General features: G+C 37.4%; 1 protein-coding gene across 1 annotated transcript in view; it reads right to left on the bottom strand.

The window, feature by feature from the left end:
* Nucleotides 1-1,179: 1,179 nt before the first annotated feature.
* Nucleotides 1,180-19,385, bottom strand: part of NRXN1 (neurexin 1) — a 516,697-nt gene continuing 498,491 nt past the window's right edge. The window contains exon 20 of the mRNA XM_042051442.1: nt 1,180-4,569. Coding sequence (XP_041907376.1) covers nt 4,262-4,569 — 308 coding nt within the window. The 3' untranslated portion in view covers nt 1,180-4,261. The remainder of the gene's footprint in view (nt 4,570-19,385) is intronic.

Genomic DNA, 19,385 nt, shown 5'->3' on the forward strand with positions numbered 1-19,385 from the left:
TGACCACAGTAATGATTGATGATGGAGACCACCACTTATAGTGGCCAGGTAATGATGAATGATGCAGGTACTGAGCAGCCATGAGGATTTTGGTAAAAGGAAGAGCACAGTATAGATGTAAAAAAAAAAAAAGGAACAAATACTGTGTAGAATTAAAAAGTTTATAATTAAATGTGAGTTGTTGGTGGTTTTGGTTGGGGGTTTTCTTTGTAGTAGTAGTAGTAGTAGAACAAAAATCACTATTGTTACAGGTCCTTCAAATGTATATAAAGCATTTTCCTAAGTGGAATATTCAGTATTTATTTAAGCACACTCACAAGACCTAATCTCAGTATAAAGCAGTTTAGAACTTTCAAAGTGTTTTATACCAATGGAAGATAGGGACTGTTTTTCTCCAGATATTCCTGAGCTGAAATTATCTAAAATACTTCAGTCTGTACGTAATTAGAGCAGATGAATAAATCTCATTGAAGTCAAAAAGCTACTGATGTGATTTAAGAAGATACAAAGTTAAATTCTTTTTGGAGCTTAGATCCAAAAACTTAACTCCATCCCCATTCAGCAGTACATTTAGGCAAGTTTAGACACTTGCTTATATCAATAGGATTAGATGTTTGCTTGAAGTAGCCCATGAATTTAAATGCCATGCTAAGTAGGAAAGCACTTCTGTAATGGATTAGCTACGGCTGAAATTTTGTAATTATTATTTAGGAATGATTTTAAAGACCTGAAATACATTCATTTTCCCATTAATTTTTAAATCATCTTCTAGACAAGAGGAAACATTTTCAGTTTTAACTTTTCATGCCATTACCTTACCCTGCTCCACCTTATTTCCACTATGGAAATGAAAAAGTCGCAAAAAAGGGAGTTCTTTTTTCATACAGAGGGGGAGGGGAACATCAAGTTTTAGTTTTTTGATTAAAAAAAAATACCAGAAAATTTCAAATTAAGCAAGTCTGTGCTAAACCAATTCATTGATGTCATTCATACTTCTCTAACTGGGTCAGTTTAATGCAAGACTTGTAGAAGGTTTTCACTGAAGCGTACAAAGAGCTCTGAGGTCACTTTTTCCTGACATGAATGTCTGCAACTTCATACCAATTTACCAGTTTCTTTCACAGCTTCAAGATGAACAGGTACTCACAATCTAAGAGCAAGAGAAGAAACAAGCCAGCATTTGTATTAAGAAACATTTTTATTAACAAAACAGTAAATTCCACTTGCTTAGCATTTCCAATAATGAATAAATTGGCCTTGCAACAAATAAAAAAATTGTAAATATCTATCACAGAAAGCACTATAAGGTTAGGGGCATTGGGCCTCTCTTTGATGTTTTAGGGTTGAAAGTTTCACATGTTATTTAGTGTTTTGTTGAAAAAGGCAACACAATACAGTCATAGAAATGAAGCCATCTCAGTCAAACAAATTAGGTTATTATAGAGAAAGGATCCAATTTTATGTTAGGTAGTTGGTTTATGTCTGTTTGTTTGTTGTTGCTGCTGTTTTTAAACAAAAAGGAATTTTAAATCCACTTGCTGGCATTTCTGATACATCCATAATTGGTTTTTTTGTTAAATTATGAAATTAAAGAGGAAAAAGGAGAACCTTCAGAAACAGTGTTAAAATCGTGTTTGCTTATTTTAATAGTGGCAGATCTTTTTTTTTTTTTTCTTGATGTATGGATTTAGTTAAAGATTAACCTACCAAACTGCCTGGAAGTTGGCCTGACAAGGCTATTTCATTAATGCAATCAATACCAAGCAGAAAAGACCATTTCATCTCGCCCAAATCATATTCTGTCATGTCCAGTCTCCTGCCAACAGATTACTCTTGTTCTTCTCTGTATCTTCAAGCACTGAAACCTGAACACCACCTGGCTTTCAACTTCCTTCCCCCCTCCAGCTGAAGTCTCTTGCTTCCAGCAATGACCTCCAGTAACACTCGTCCCTGCCATTCCCTGAGTACAGCTGTCTTGTAAAGGTGGGAGAAATTATGAGTGCCACAGGTGAACAACAGTCTAAGAAATGAACATCAGATGGATTTTGTGGTTTGTTTCTTTTTTTCATTTTTGCGTAAATGCTAATGAAAATAAAAAGCTGTTTCACAAATGCAACATGACACACCTTGATGTGGTTGGCAAACTTCAAGAGAGGTGTTTCCATGTCAGCTACATGTATTTTTAAAGTGCTCTGACTCCCAGATAGATAGCTGTACCAGTTCCCAACTTTTTTTCATCAGCTACAGTGAGTAACACACAACAAAATGTTTTGTGTCTGCTGTTTAAAGCTAATTTTAAATTCCTCCTTCTGGTCTGTAAAGTGTGAATATCTATATCCCTCTCAGGAGGCCTTCTGATGATTTGGTTGATCTCTATTGAACTAACCTCTTTCTGTCTAATGTATTCCCTTTGAACTTCTGTGTAAATAAAATGTTATGCTATGGTTTATTGCTGTGAAACTAACAAAATATTACTAGAAAAAAATTCCAAACTTAACGTGTAAATTACAGCATTACATTTCATGTGTTTAACTACAATGCACTAATGTTTTATATATGCAAGATGAGCTGTGTCACTTTTAAACATAATGAACTTATATCTGTCTGGTTATGATGTCTTGCAATACTAAGCTAAAAATACCTTTTCGTATGTCAAAATGCCCACCATTGAAAAATAATATCGTGCACCTCAAGAGTATTTCCTTTTGGGAGAAAGGGATAAATTCTGCAATAGAATCAGCCTGGATAATTATGTTGGGTATTTTTAGATCTTTTACCACCCAGTGCTGTAGTAGCTGTTGTTCATATAACTGAATGCCAGATAAACACTATATGATACTTCCTAAGATTCTCAAGAAACTCATCATTCTTGTAATTTCTAAGAACAAGGTTTCTGTAAGGCAAACCATGCTCTCCAATAGTGAAGCTTTGACTGGAAGCCAAAGGCCAGTTTAATTCACTAAATATTGATATAATTAATGAGTGTATATTTGTAGGAAAATTGGCCATTCTGATCAACTTCATTGATGCATATCAGGAGCAAGAGATGGGGATAGAAGGGAGAAGACAAATTACAGTAGAGATATATTTTTGCTTTCTAGTCCACTTCTTTCATACAAACTACTGAAACTTAATTGCAACATAATAGAGCTGTACAGGTAAGAAAAAAATTAGCTGACTCTTATATACATTCATACACATCCCCCTTAGTATAACCACTACACTGTAAATTAAAAAGAAAAAAAAAAGGGGAAAAAGTCTGGGACAATTTATAATGGCTGCAAAAAAACTGAAGTATGTCTGTTGCTCCAGATGTCATAAAACTCTCTATACCTAGCAACACTTATAACATTGAGTTTACCAAAAATGGCTGAAGAGCAGATATAGTTTGCATTTTCTATACAACAGGCTATAAAACATCACTTATCACAGTCCAGAAAGCACATATAGATGTGTTTTTATATAAACATATGTAATAACATATTAAGCGTGCATGAAAATTTCCCAATGATTGCATCTATGCCCTCTTGTTTTTCTTTTTTTTTTTTTTTTCTTTTTTTTTTTTTTTTTTTTTTGTGGAAATGTGCCTTATATTCCAGATTTTTGTTTTTGTTTTTGAAAATAAGGCCTCCGTACTATTTTCCTCACAACCAGAAAGGGGCTTTTTGAAAGTATTTCTACATAAGTCTTCAGAAAAGCCAGCACTTTGTTTCAAAATGCAAGTTTCCAATCACTGCTTCACTGCACCAGACGGCAAACTCTTTATGTTTGCTTGTTGAGTCACCATATATAATGACAGTCTTCTCTGACAATAAGACTAACTTACTTCTCAAGAAAGCGCTAGCACTTTGGCTAAATCCAGAATCATAGGTAGCTTCTTTTTTCTTTTTTTTTTTCCTGTTTTGTTTTTTATAATTTGTATTTTTTTTTCATATTGTGCCTTGATGTTGTAGTAATACTCCTTGCTTTATGAATGCGTGGTGTCATCATTGTCTTTCAGAAACGTTCCAGCAACATAAAGACAGGCAGAGTAAATGAAAACACTGTGGATGTTAGGGAATTTATCAGCTCCTGTTTCTGAAAAACAAGAGCATGAAATGCTTGTTTTTAAAAACAGTCTTTCCTTTCTGATTGCATTCCCTGTCTTTTCTGTTTGTTTGTTTTTGAATGTGCTTCATAAAAAGTAAAGTAAATAAGTTTGTATTATGTCTCAGATAAAATGAAGACTATTTCTATACAAGCGTTCTTTTAGATGTTGAGATCAGACATAGTACTCCTTATCCTTATTTTTCTTGTTTTTGTTGGAACTTTTAGCGCTGTTGGGCTGTTTCTCCTTGATCACAGCCCCATTGGATTGTGCTGAGTTACTGATGTAGTTTCGACTCTCATCTACGTGGTAGGATCCTTCGTCTCGATTCCTGTACTTGTACATGGCATAGAGGAGGATGAGGATGCACAGCGCCGCCGCCGCCACAATCCCAACCACCATGCCCGTCGTGCTGCTGGATTCACGGATCACCTCGGACGAGCCAGGATATTCCCTTCCTCCTCCTGCCCTGGTAGGGTTTGCTGTGGGTAGATAATGAAAGAAGGGAGAGGTTATCATTGGGTTTGCACACCGAGGAGTCACTCATGTCTGCTGCTGCAGTCATGCGTCCTTCTAGCTGCACCCACTGGGCCAGGACAGCCTAGCGATGTACCACCCTCTACCAGTCCAAAACCAGTTAGGGTTGCAGCCCATTCCTTTTTCAGGCTTTTAAGCTAGGAAAATGACAGCAAGAAGCATCTCTTTCTAGCCTTCAAAAGTATAATTTGTCCCAATGTCTTAAGTTAATAGTCCCTAAATAATCTGAAATAACAGGAGTGCCACAATTTAAATGCAGGGACATTAACATCTCAGACGAAAGGATTTCCTTTTTCTTCTCTTTCTCATTCTCTTTCTTTTTCTTTTTCTCTTTCTTTCTCTTTCTCTCTTTCTCTCTCTTCCTCTCCTTCTGTAAGGAACGAAAAGTGACATTATACTATTTATTGAGAAGGCAGTGATGATAAGACAGAATGGAGGAAAAAAATGGCTGGTAGCAGCCAACAAATTCACTACAAATAAGGTATCCTCACCTCTCCTGTACACTTCCCTCAGCAAGCTTCTCAGTTTCTCCTTTCCTTCTACTATTTTCTTTTCTTTTTTAAAATTAATCGTATTTACCCTTAGTACTTCTAGAGAGCTATCCGATCCTACCTTCTGTTTTCTAATTGAGAGTCCTCCTTGAATATGGCTACACTTCAGAGCACTTTTTTACTCAACTTCTCCCATTCCCTCTTTCCATCACTGATGCCATTATCAGATGTTCCTTCAAGGATTGCTTTATGCCCCAAGAAAACCTCTCAAATTGCACAGAGCAAGGACTCAGCCTCCTAAGATCCCACCTCTGAGGCCAGACTCTGGTCTTTTCAGTTGTGATGTGAATAGAAGTGACCTATGTCTTCACACTGTGAAATCTTCTTGATAGGAACTATTGTGTTGTCGGCACATTTTGTCCCCTTACACAGCCATGAGGAATGAAACCCTAATTCCAGGAAGAATTTCTAGATTAAACACTCACAGCACACACAATGCTTTTACATTTTCCACGATCTCCTTTCTTCATTGAATTTTGCAGCAGGAGGGGAGGCAGATCTTTGTATAGACTCACTTTAAGTGGTGGCAGCTGAGATGGATCTTCTCTAACTTAACAAGTGTCATGGACAAATATAAAGTGATCTGGATTTATGCAGTATTCCTCTGATTGTACCAGCATTTCCAAACTTCTGAGAGGCTATGTATCCTCAGCACTGCCAGCCTTGGCTGAGCTCAGGAGAGCCAGGCTGGCTTATGGAAACTGCATTTAAATCATAATGCATGGCTAAGAATTTAATCAGTAAAATACAGATGCTAACTAAAAGTAGTATTAAACACTAGTTTTACAATATATTCGTAATGTTAACTTTATCAGGCCTTTCCTACAGGTAGCTTTTTACTGAAGTGTGTTAGAGAATTGTCTTGCTCAAAGTCCACAAAAGCACACTATGCCCCATAGTCACTTTTTTTTTTGCACTGTAAAGGCCTAATAGGAAGATGATGATTTTAAGGATGCTACATTAAAGGTAATGCCAGCCAAACTATCAATGCTGGTCAAAGAATTGCAACAAGTTTGGACCACCAGAACTGAAAGCAGCCACCAGCTACAGACATCTACAACTGGCCTATGAATAATAAAATATAGCAAAATAGCCACAACCCCCAAAAAGAATAAGTTCCTTCTCCACTTTGGTATTACTCATCATTTATTTGTTGGTGAATTGGGTTCTTACTGCTGAAACACCACTTCCTGGCAGTTATTTCAAATAGATTTAAAGAAGCTGACATTTTGTTTGGCTGAAAGAACAGAGGCAAAACTGTAAGTTTCAAAAAAACCCCGTACCAAATAGTATTTTAACTTGTTTTTTATTCTTCTGAATGTTCGTAGTTGTTATGAGTTGGTGCAATTGGTATTTTCTATGGCTTCAGAAGAGACCTTGAAGTTTCACTTCAGAAGGTTTTAAGATTTTTTTGTCATTTCAGGGTAGATGCCACCCTACTAAGAAAGGTGCCCTGTTCCAAAGTAGTCAGTGACTGTTTTAGATCCTGTTTGTTCATTGTAACTATTGTAGAAAATGGAAATTCTTTTACACCTAGGGTGTCATTTACTGTTTTACAAGAGACGATGCATTGTGTGCTGAACAAAGACTGAGTATTTCCATAGTGAATGAAAATGAGACAAAGTCTTATCATACTGCATGTGATTTCAGGAAATTAATTTCTGTCTGAGAAATAATAGAAACCACTGAATACACTGTCAATACTTGATGGATTAACAGCTGCTCTTTCTCTTTAAGATACATACATTTGGGCCAAATACTGTCAACTATCTTTACAATTAATGTCTACTAAATGACACTTAACAGCTTGCTCAGAGGAAAACGTTCTAATATTGCAACCTAAAAGACAGATTTAAGGTATATTTTCCAGTGTTACCTAAATTCCTGCCTCTCACCTGATGGCTTCCTTTTATTTTAAGAATGTTTTCACAATTATCTCATTTAACCCATCTGTCTGAGAAATATTCAACCACTACATTAATGTTATTTAAACTTATAACATTTCAAAGCATCTGTTGTTGCATTTGTTTGGACTTCTGGAAAAGGAGCAATTCAGCAAGGAAAAGGACTTCTTGCTATTTTTGTTCCATTTACATTAAAATATGCTTTTAACCTAGCAGGGCCTCTCCAGACAAATGAAGGAAGAGGAAATAGGAAAGTTTTACAAAGTGTATAGGCTTGTCTGTGAGCACTTTAGATAGGAACAGCTAATGGAATACCCACCAAAGCAAAATCCTATTCTGAGACAGGGAGGAAAGGGCCACTGGAAAAAAAACCAGCCTTAATTTCTTCTGAAATCTATATAATAAATACATCCACATCCATAACATTGCTGAAACAGCTGCCTTCTATTTAAGCAGTACCTTTGTTTGACTAAGACTGGAGACAATTCCAAGGGGAATTTACCTGGATTTTTTTTCCCTGCAAGACAGGAACTATTACAAGGGATGGCAGATGATCTCGATGGAGAGCAAATGAAGATTTTAAGTTTACAGAAATCATGCTCTTTGTCTCCCAACTCTTTGGGAAAACTGGATGCAGTTTTATTCCCAGCATTTTGGTAGCTGGACCAGGGAGAGCCACTGGCTCCTGGCACAGCAGCAGAGGTGTGTCTGCAGGTAACCTTGTCTGCCACTCAGCTGCAGTCACTGTTAGTATCTGCAGCACAAAAAAGATACCAACTTCATCCTAGACATCTTACTGTAAATGAGAACTGAAATACCTTATTGGAGTATGTCAAGATTAAATGTCATAAAATATTACTCTGATTTTTAAGAGTAAAAAGTCGTCTCAAAAATACCCCAAAATCCTAACCCTGAAACGACATATTTATTAAAATGATAAATTGAGGTTGGTTTGATTAGGAACAAGACAAAATTATAAAGGCACTAAATATGCTCAAACCTTGCCATAACGGTGAGAGGAAATGAATGTCATCTTGTGGTGCAAGGATTCCTTCTTGAAACAACTTCTCTGATGCACAGCTCTTCCTCTCAACAGCACACAACCAGTGTTTTTGGATTGCCTCAAAGACCATCTTAGAAAAGACTGATTTCTAAAAGCCTCTTCTACCACTTATGAAAGACTTTGCATGAAATAATAGCAACTGAGCACAGTTTTACACTGTGTAATAATGGATTAGAAAGTTGTTGTTCTTGACTGTATTTCTAAGTGGTTTAAAATTTAGAGGGGAAAAAAATCTAACTAGTTTCAGTGTCCAGTTTTCATTAATACTGTGAAAAGAAAATTGGAATTGCAGGTTCCCATGGTGTTTGTGAATTGAAATTAGCAGACTGAAAAACAAAACAAAACAAGACAAAAAGACCCCAAACCTGTTTTCTTTACATTTATGCCTTCCCACAAACTGTGAATAGGAAATTACTCACAAGACAGAAATGTTTAACTACTGCATTTGCAATGAGGCATGAAGGCAATTATTTAGGGGACGCGTATTAATTTTCACTCTGTGTGCTATCATTGTAGACCTGTTTGCGGTCGATTTTCTGCAGCACTTTTGGATTCTGGTGAACTGGTTTCTGAGCTCACTGCAATTTCAGCACCTCTTTACAACAAATACCTCTGAAAAACGAACCCCAGCGCTTCCTCTGCAGAACAGGTAGGGTGGATGCAGCCCAGCTTCAAAACCAGTATGAAGGTCTGCTGTAAACTTGTGTTCAAAGGAAAATTTTTAAGGTATCTGTTCTACTCTTTGGTGTGCAAACCCAGGATATAATGCATTAAAATACCTCTGAAGTGACATCAACTAACTTAGCTTGTTATAAAAATAGTCTAGCAGCATCCACAGCTAAAAAGGTTGCTTTGCCAAGAAGCTAAACATTCTCTCTGCGCTGAGTAGAGTGCTTCTTTCCAAGTGTAATGATTTGTCATATATCGACTTCAAATCATTTACAAATCCTACCAACTCCTTAGGACTGCAGGCTTTGCAAGTACCTTCTTTTTTCCCTGTGGTTGAGAGGTGGAAGGCAGTTTTCTCAACCTTTTAAAATGCCATCATAAGTCTAAGGGGAAATAGGTTAGTTGGTTGTACAGAGCCAATTGATGGAGCATATCAAATCAATGGGGTTTATGAGTTACTGTGCTCTGCAGATCTGAGGGGAATATTTTCACAGTTTTATAAGAAGATTTTGTGAAAATATTTTCCACAAAACTAAATTTAATTTTAGCCAAAATGGAAAATGTAAACCAATATATCACTTAATGTTTTTAGCAGCCTTCATCCCTGCGGTCTTACCCTTTTTATTAGTATATTTTAACATTTTCAGTTGCACTGCTCCTCTTTTAGTATTCCTTCCCTCCAAACAAGGATTCTTTCTCCTTTTACCAGTTCAGGTGTCCTATCTCTCCCCACTGCTATGTGAACCTCTGCTTCTTTATTTTCTATGTGAAGTAATTTTCCTGGTTTTGTGCATGTTCTGAGAAATCTTTGGTAATTTGGTTGTTTATTTCAGAAGTTTTGACTGACTAACAGAGTCAGTAGCTAGTCTATATTTTAAATTAAAGTTTTCCTAAGTTGGAAGAATAAAAAAAGCTTTTGCAAATAAGATAACATAAGGAAGACAAACCAGAAATATTACACTACTGACAGCATATTTTCAAGCTAGAGCTAAGTTGCTGTAATTGTGGGCCACCAGTTCAGACAGCTAAACTGGGATCATTTGCTTGGTGAGTTGCCTGCAGCTCTTGCTCCCTGAAGACTCGGAGGAGCACCAGTGTTAAAGCAAGAAAAGAGCAGGGGCACTGGAAACATAAATTTTTGGTGGCAGCTAACTGTAAGATTGGCTTCACTGGACCAGAACTTACTGTGCTAGCAACAGTGACATTTGGGCTCCACTGACTTTGGGAAAAGTTTTGCTATGAGCTTTGCCAGATCAAGGTTTCATTGCTTGCTATCTTTAGCATTGTCATCTCATTAAAGAAGAAGGCAAAAAATTCCAAACCTCCTCATCTAAGAACCAGTTTCAGCAGGAGAATACCAAAATGTAGTTGTAAAGCGTGAGGAATCTGCTGGCTTGGCCTGCAGAGCGTGGAATGATTCTTGCTCATGAAATGAGCTGGAGGTGCAGACACCCACATTCATCTCACAACTGTGGGTGATTCCCTGATTTTCCTCCTTCACTGAGCAGCTACTACATGAAGAGATAAATGTCTACGCCACAAACATTGTATATATCTGGCTTGAATGTTGAAGCTGAAAGCACACTGCATTCAATTTGTTCCAAATACTGTCATCAAGTCAGACCCATTACTGACAAAATTGATAATATGCCTGGGAAAAGAAGGGGCCTGGCTTTCAAGACATCCAGAATATCCATGCACACACACTGGGAATGCAACTGCCATAAATACTGAACTACACCCCCTACCCAAAGGCTCAGATTCAACATGCAGATACAGCTACGCTTGTTCAGCCTGAATCCTTTTACTGCCTAAACCTTATATGCTTCTCTAGGAGTGGGAAGAGAAAGACAAATGGAATTACAAATGGATATAAGTTACATTTGATGTAATTAATGTTCTTTTTCTCCTGATAAAATTATTAAAATTAATAAGACCGCCTTGTTTTTCTTTGCTTCTCTCATCATAGAGAAAACAATTAAAACAATTATTATAAAACAATTATGGTGTCTCTGATGTTAGCACAAGGGAAAAAAGTTTGAGATATCTATAAAACTTTGTTTCATTTCAAAATGTAATTCTTGTGTTCTCACTTCTTTCATCTTTCATTTGTCCCTTTTCTGAAACTTTTTAAAGGGTACAATATATGATGCATTCTAGATCTGAATCTACTATTTAAGCCAGTTCACGTTTAAACCATCAAAGTCCCAGAGCTAGACCATAGCCCTTAACTTCAGGAGAAGTGCTGGTTTTGAAATGTCAACACAGCAGAACAAGGTTTCATTCAGTTCTTTATATAGTCAGAAGGAGATAGCCTAAGGTTAGACTATTTCAGGTACATGCATCCTCATTACAGGTTACTTTTGCCTTGAATTTTTCCTGCTTCCATTTATGAGCAATATCCTTGGAGAATACCTAGTTCTCATCTTGTCAGCCTTTGCCTGACACTTTGCAGGCTGTCAAATTACACTACTCACACACTACAATACCCCAGTGCTTCTGCACAGGTTTAAATTAGCTGTGAGCAAGGGGTTGGAAATTAGTAGCAGCAGCCTTAGTGCTAGGTGTGCAAGAGCTAATGGGTATTCACACTGGGCTGACTGCTAGAAAACACCAGCAAGAACTTTACAATTTGTTCTTGTTTCCCTTGTCTGGCAGAGGCGTCAGCAAAACCAGTTTGCTGCCAGCAGTCTGCTAGCATGGTTACTGGTTTGAGAAGCTGCTGCTGGCATGCACCAACTACACTAGAACGCCATATTAAGTGCATTTATCAGGTGTTGGAAATTTCCTGTAGAATTTGAAAGACCTGATTTACCACCTCATTGCTCAAATTTGGTCTGAGAAAGCTTTGGCATAGAAATTGAGCAATACAATGCTAACTCAGGCCAGTATTTTGTCTATAAACCCCCTACCTTTGCAAATTATTGTCTCTCTTCGTCTACCTTTTTCATCAAAAGAAGGATGAAAAATAGTCCTAAGGAAAAGTGCCTTTTTTTCCATAAAAAGGAGAAATTCATTGCATATGCATTACAAAGCTACAAGAAACAGTTTCAGTATAGTGTCCAAAATACAGTATGCAAGAAATTGTATGCACTAGATGTAGCAAATCAAGCCAGAATGAAGTGTAGCTCAAGGAAAACAATGAGGTTGCATCAATCAAGGCACCAGTAGCACACAGTCTAATTTCAAACAAACTAGAACTCATTTATTTATTCAACAGTCTATGTGCAGTCTTGATCCTAAGTTTAAGCTTGATTTAAAGGACCGGTTTTTAGGATTATACACTTTAATTTAGGATTTTCAAGCAGAGTGATGTGAAAATTAATGGAACTTGTTCCCGATCCAATCATGTCTCTACTTCATCCTGGTGTAAGTAAATCCTCTGCCTTTCCAAAATTCCTTATTGAATCAGAAAAAAAGAGGTTTAGTCAAGTCAGTAAATGACTTGCCTGTTTCTGAAAACCTCAGTTTTGCAATTACTAACTTACTTATTTTCCGCATTTTTCACCCAATATCAGAGTGTGAAGTTCACCTGTGGAAAATGTTTTTGAGAGTTCACACAATCCATATTTGGCCTTATTTCATTGTTATCAGTAAATATATTGTGTTTTTCAGTTCTGTGAATCTTTGGTTCCAGATTAAAAAGATCTACACCTTTTTTGAAAATGGTGGAAACTTCTCATAGTGAACACTGTCAAAGAACACAAATCTATATTTCTGTGGCTAACAACTAAGAATCACAAAAGGTTTAGAACTGCCTAGAACCTATTTTCATGACCTAATGATATATGCACAGCCCTCGGAGCTTAATGTGTTTTATTACTGAAAATCTTGAATACCAGGCTTGAAAACCATGTCTGCTTTATTGAGGAGAGCATAGACATAGATCTAATCTCAATTTTTTTGTTTTCTGACAAAGCCACTGCACTCACAGATAATTAATTTTTAAGGTCTGTGTAATACCTTATCTGTAAGACAGGTTCTTATTTTGGGAACATCAAAAAGAATAGGTCAAGCAACCTTTCATATGCAAGCAACAGTTTTTCCTGCAAATTTTTCTGGGGAAAATCAGGAAGGTAAGTCCCCAAGTTGAATTAAAGGACATGATATTCCTGGACATTTCACTGAAATGTCTAGGGAATGTTCTAGCACTGAAAAATCGAAGGAATTCCTCTGAAGTCAGTGGGTTTGTGAATGAGTGATGGGGAGGGCCTGGCTTGCTTCTCTACATCATGTCCCAGTCCCGGTACTGCAGAAGCATCTTGGCTTCAGCTTTGCCTGTAAATACCTTCAGAACTGACTCACTAGCTGTCTTTTACATCTTTAAAAGAAAGAAAAATAACAGACTCCTCTTTCTTCAGCCACTCCTTCAGGTGCATTGAGTAATGTGCCCATTTTCCTTGAATTATTGTTCATAAAATGAGTACATTTCTTGAAACTATTTGAAACATTGCCACCTGGTTTTGTCTGTGCTGTGGAGATGTCTAACTCTAAACCGCTGAACATGTAACAGCAGGACTAACAACTGTCACTTAATAAATTTCTCTGCCTTTTCTGTGTATGACTGAAGCATGAAATAAAGCTTTAGGTGCTTCCACACAAATAATAACCCCAGTGTTTGCCCTGTGAATGTTTGCTAGCTGGGATTAAACCACAGCAGCCATTCTTGCATAATTCTTCTGCATGTTATAGAAGCGAGAAGACCCAGCTTTAGCAAGGATATGTGTGGAATATGAATGCACCCTCAAAGTTCACACCCAAGGAAGACCATTCATCATTTATGCACCAGCAGAGAAGGTCTTGTGCAAGTTAGCAAAGAGCTTTGTGTGATTTATAGCGATCTGATGTCAATATTTCTTACCAGCCATAGAGCACAGCGAGCTGCTGGTGTTGCACTGCTGGAAAACCATTGTGTGCAGGAAAAAAGCCAGCTCCCCAGTATCTATCTATATTCTTCCTTCTGACACTGGGAATGTATGAAAATCCCAAGGACTGGTTAGAAACCTACAGTTTTACTCAGTATTCCCAAGTTTCTGTGGCATGGCTGGCAAAGAGTAGAGGCTGGCATTGCCACAAGGGACCAATCATGATTTTTAACCTCACTTTATCAGATAATTTAGGAAAAAATATTTTTGATCAAATTGACATTAGAAGTGTCATATTTTTAATTCACTGTGACAAGCACTAGGACCTCAGCCTATTGTGACCTCTAGTTCAGCTCACAGTAAAATTATTTGGAAAAATGCTGCATTTACTTTCTGTTCCTCTGGAGAAGGCTTTATGATTTATATTAAAAAAAATTAAATAAACTTAACAGGTATTTTAACTTCAATTGAAGGAAGATTAATCTATATCTTAATCCCCTCAGTTCTTTTATGCATAGCCACGGTAAATGGTAACATTTGGAAAGTTTGTAAATAAAACCTAATTTTCTCCCTGCAGTAGCTTATACAGAGATGTCTATGTGTATTGCAGCTAAACATTTTAAAAGTCTGGTTCAAGACAACCCAGTGATCTTTCTGGTACTGGAAATGCATATAGAACTACAGGATAATTGGACTGAGGCACAAATATTCCCTTTATGTCTCGAGCCATAATGAACACAGTAGCCCTATGAACTAACTGTAATTTTATTTTTCTTTGTTTCAGCTTCTTGCACAATGAATTCCATGAAGAGCATTAAATAGGGCACTTGCAGTGATGTATAAATTATAGGAGTCACTTCACCTCCTACTGCAATGTTATCTTGCTGCCAGATGCACCAGGAATACAGTGCAGTAATTCGTGACAGGAAAAGAAAGCAAAACTTCTAGTAATGAGCATAAAACACTCACAATCCATATTTCACAGCTCTTCCTGTCAGAAAAACAGGTGTCAATGCTGGGACCAAACCTAAACCATCACAAGGTGGCTGAGAACATAGGGTTCTGAGCCATCTCATCTATCCAACACATGTTGTCACAGAGAAGAGGACATACACGTGTAGGAAGCAGTTTGCATGCAAAGCCCCACACTGTTCTGCTCCCAGGACAAAGCCTTCCCCAAAGCAGTGACTGATCTATAAGAGCCATCTCCAGCAGTGGCTTGTTCACTCTCTAGCCTAAACTGGTGCTTTGGAGATTTCTGGCTGTCAGTAGCTGTTCTCTGCAATGTATTCTGCAATGCGATGAGCCTGGCCAACATGTAGGAAAAATTAAAAACATGCTCAAAGATCAGTCCAGAAGCATCTATCCTAGTAATTATTCTTATTTAATAATATAGGAAAATAAATTTTTCCATTTATCCCTCTGAATTAAGAATTAGGGCTAAGAAAGGTAACCAGTGCTACCAGCTATTATACATGACTGAACTCTGTCCTGACTATTATTCTTTTTACCTACAGAACGATAAAGGACAAGAACTGATACCAATCAAAGTGTCCTGGGAACTGGAAGCCAAAAACTGCCAGACAAATCAAGAGATGATGAAGTATTTTCTTTGGTTGCAACATGTGGAGTTCCTCTGGTTGAAAGACACTTGTTTGAACCTGAAGAAAAACCCCTTTTTCACTTTGAAGGTTATCTTCTGCTGAAATTTTCAAGACTGCTGAATATTCTGGCTTTAAGACCACCAAAACCTCTACTTATCCCATTTCTACTGGAGCTGTCAGGAGAAGTTTTCAACCTAATTGTGAGCTTAAACCTCTGTCGAGTCCCAAACTGGAGAAAGATTTAACCATCGTTTGCAGAAAAAGAACTGTGTGTTTGTTTGTCTAAAACTGTAAGGCTTTTTTCCTGGTTGAGATTTCCCTGCCACTAAACTCAATGATTTCACTTCATTTCACCCAGCTCAGGCCTCTCTGCCTTTTGGAACATTTCAATAACTATGGAAGTGGTTAGATAATAGCTAACAAATAAAATACCAGCCCAGAGTAACTGGAACAAATAAGCTGTGTAGCACAAATGCTCACTGAAACTCGGCAGAAATCAGAGCTCTCTACAGAGCTCAGCAACGGCTGGAACAGCAGTCCTGATGTGCAGAACAATTGTCCACCTGCAGTTTTATAACTCCTCATGTAAAATCAGTAAATTGTCCCAGGTTCTATTTTTTGGACAGGTTACCACTAAAATTTTTTGTAACTTGTCTACAAAATGAAAAGGTTTTATTATTTCCTCCATGACATGAAGGTGAGGACATATAAACAAGGTTTTTTTATTATTATTATTATCATCATTCTCAATCTTCATGTTGTTATTGGTATTTAGGGGAAGGTGGAGAAACTGTGAAAGCAATACTTGTTGCCTTACTACACAAAACATAATGCAAAAAAAAAAAATGTTGACTAAGTTTTGCATGCTAATAAATTTGTTATGACTTCATTCAATTATGGCACATTTAGCAGTTTGTATACCACAATGAAATCTGCAATTATAATTTTTGTAACTTTATGTTCCAGACAAGATGATGGGATTGCTGCTCAGCAGCTCCTAATCGGGTTTACATTTTTATGTCCCATATAAGATTTGTGGCAAATTGCATCTCTGCATTTATTATTTAGCAGACAGGTGCACAGAAAGCAAAGCTGGTGGTGGCAGAGTGGGACTTGTTAGCCACTACAAACTGCAACATATTTGTACTAGGAAAAAGAAGCCCTATTTTACGCATAAATCTCACTAATTAGTAAAATCTGGATAAGCAGTATTTTCTATGAGATATAGGCGTACCATATTCAAACTGTTTGTTGAATAGGCTGTCATTTGGAGCTGAGAACTTTGGTTAGAAACAGGAATATTATGGGCAATCATCATGGAAATATTGAGTCATGGCTCTGCTAATAAAGCTGCAGGGGCTTTGGCCATCCCTTGGTTGAATTCTTCGTAGAAAAGTGTTGGCCACAGAGCTCTGAGGGCATCATCTCTTGCCATGAGGCAGATTCCTTTGCTGAGTAATCATCAGGGACCCAGACTACAGCCTCTGAAGTGAAAACTTCAGAGTAAAATTGCCCTAGCCATCATATATTCAGCCTCCTAGAATTACTTGTTAGGATACATAAGTTTCACCACCTTTAGTGAGGATGTTGAGGAGTAGCTGTGGAGAAGCAACTCGGTTTGTGAAAAGGATTAAGGGGAAAAAGCTGAACTGAACTATGGGGATAATTTAAATGGAGGGACATATCCTTTTGTGTCTCCTATTCCAACTGAAAAAATAAACAATCATTAGTCTCTCACTGCCAACAATATTGTGCTTTTCTCCTTAAATTCCAACCTACTGTTAGGAGTAGCTCAAATCCACATGGAGACTGCAGTATTATGGAGACTGAGCAGTACCTACCTGACTCTTCATGGAGAAAGGTTATTCATAACACTAAGTGACTAAGACTTAAACACCTTGCAGAGAGACTGATATGCCAGAAGTTACAACTTCAGTAACCCCTTTGGTTCAGGTAGTTTCAAGTATGATAAAAGGACAAGGTCGATGAAGGGAAATTAACAGCTTTTAAAACTTGAGAGTGGGAGGACAAGTGACATTTTGATGACAAGAATGACAGGTAAAATGATCCAGACAATTGGGATTATGCAGAACGTAATTCCTGTGCCAATCCACAGTTTTTAAAAAAAAAAAGCAGTAGCAGTTGGGATCTGACAAATGAAACAGTAAAACCATTCTCAAATAAACAAAAATGAGAAGTGTAGCTGGGTGATGAATGCTAAGCTAAAACAGGAAAGCTGAACACCAGGATGTAAAGCAAATGGCATTTTTTCGCTGAAAGACTAACATTCACATCCCTCTCCTGAGCCATAGTTTGGACAGAAACAATAAGCTGTCAGAAAGTTTCATTTCGCCTCTCCCATTCTTGTACCCACCAGCTAAATGACTGTGCATGGCTCAGGACTGCCAAACACTGCAGCTCCAGAGCTCAAACTACCTCAGAGAAGAATTATTCTGAAATTTCATTGGCTTTCAGTGAGCTGTAAGGCTGAGAAAATACAAATACAGCTTTAATACCAAAGATGCATTCCCAGAGGATTTGGAAAATTATTTAGTGCTATGTAACTAATATATTGCTTTAAAATTACCTTATAAAATAAAAAACTACCCCCCCAAATGGCACTTTATCTACTAAACAGCACTGCCTGAGTTAAGTAAAGCAAGGAAGCAACTGGCATGAATGAGCTCAGAGCCATATGAGCTACTGCCCTCACTCATACTGGACAGGACATTCTTGCCAAACTCAAGAATTTGTAAATGAGAATGAAGGAACAGAAAAAAAAATATTCCTGAATATCATGATCATGATGTCTGAGACTTCTGTGAGTGAAATGTCTCCCTGAGAGATACAAAACTGTATGAGTGTACCCATTGCTGCTCAGTTTTAAGAACAATCATTCAATTTCACAGAATTTTGAAAATTACTCTGAAATCTTTTAATTGGAAAGCGAAAGAAAACAGTCCTAAAGTATTGTCATCAAATCTGTAAATTGGTTCCTGGAAGAGCTCAAGTGCCATCCTGCAGGTCTGTCAGACACTGAGACAAGTCAAATGTCTCTGCCTTTACTTCAGTTTAAGTAAATAATTCTTGCATGTGGGTATCAAGCTCTGTGACTTAAGAAAGGAATGAGACATTTGCATATGAAGAAAAATTTCATTTGTCTTAAGGCTATGTAGATGTTTCTGCTGCCCCAGATTTTGGCGCTATACTAAGATGGCTTTTAGTTGCTATTTGCATTAATATATTAGTCTCTAATTAAATTGGTTTGTACTCGAGCTATATGTGTTACTGCACAACAAACAGATCTTAATTTTTTACTATTAAGTGAAGTAACAAGTACCAAAGATTACCAAATTACATCAGACAACTAGAAGTGGGTGTGCTACTGAATTGCACAGAATTCAAGGGAATTCTGAGGAAAATTCTAAGGAAAACTGAGATATATCTACGTGGTGCCATGAGCTGTTCACTCAGGAAATGTAAAACCTAACCCGAGCCAACAAAAAAAGCAGGAGTAATTCACTGGACTATCTAGGATTATTTTAAAGGATATAGAGTAACACTCTATAGTGTGTTATATGTATAGTGTATATATATATATATATATATAGTAACACTCTATAGTGTTCAGACTGATAGGAAGTTTTGCAACCCTTTCACTTCAGTGATAAACGTTGGGCTTTTAAGAGAAGGTATGTAGTATTTAACTAGACATAATTGAGTATAATTGAATCTTTGGAACAGGTTGCCCTCAGAAGCTGTGGATGTCCCAGTCCCTGAAATGTCCAAGACCAGGCTGGATGAGGCTTTGAGCAACCAGGTCTTGTGGAGGGTGTCCCTCCCCATGGCAGCGGGTGGCAACTAGATATAATTAAAGGTCTCTTCCAACCCAACCAGAGGAGAATTATTACCAAATCTCCACTATTCAGTGGAGTAGGAAAGACATGGCCAAAACACTACTACATTTTGGTTCCACAGAAAATACTAGAATGTCAAAATATTTTGTTTCTGGTTACAACTAAAACTTACACTCTGAATAGGCTTGGCTTGGAAAAAAACTGTAAAGCAATTTGAAGTTTGAGACTGTTGTATTCTACATTTTCAG

This window comes from Corvus kubaryi, unplaced genomic scaffold (genome assembly GCF_017639235.1).
Source record: "Corvus kubaryi isolate FWS band 111438036 unplaced genomic scaffold, C.kubaryi_AGA036_p1.0 76, whole genome shotgun sequence".
Lineage (NCBI taxonomy): Eukaryota > Metazoa > Chordata > Aves > Passeriformes > Corvidae > Corvus > Corvus kubaryi.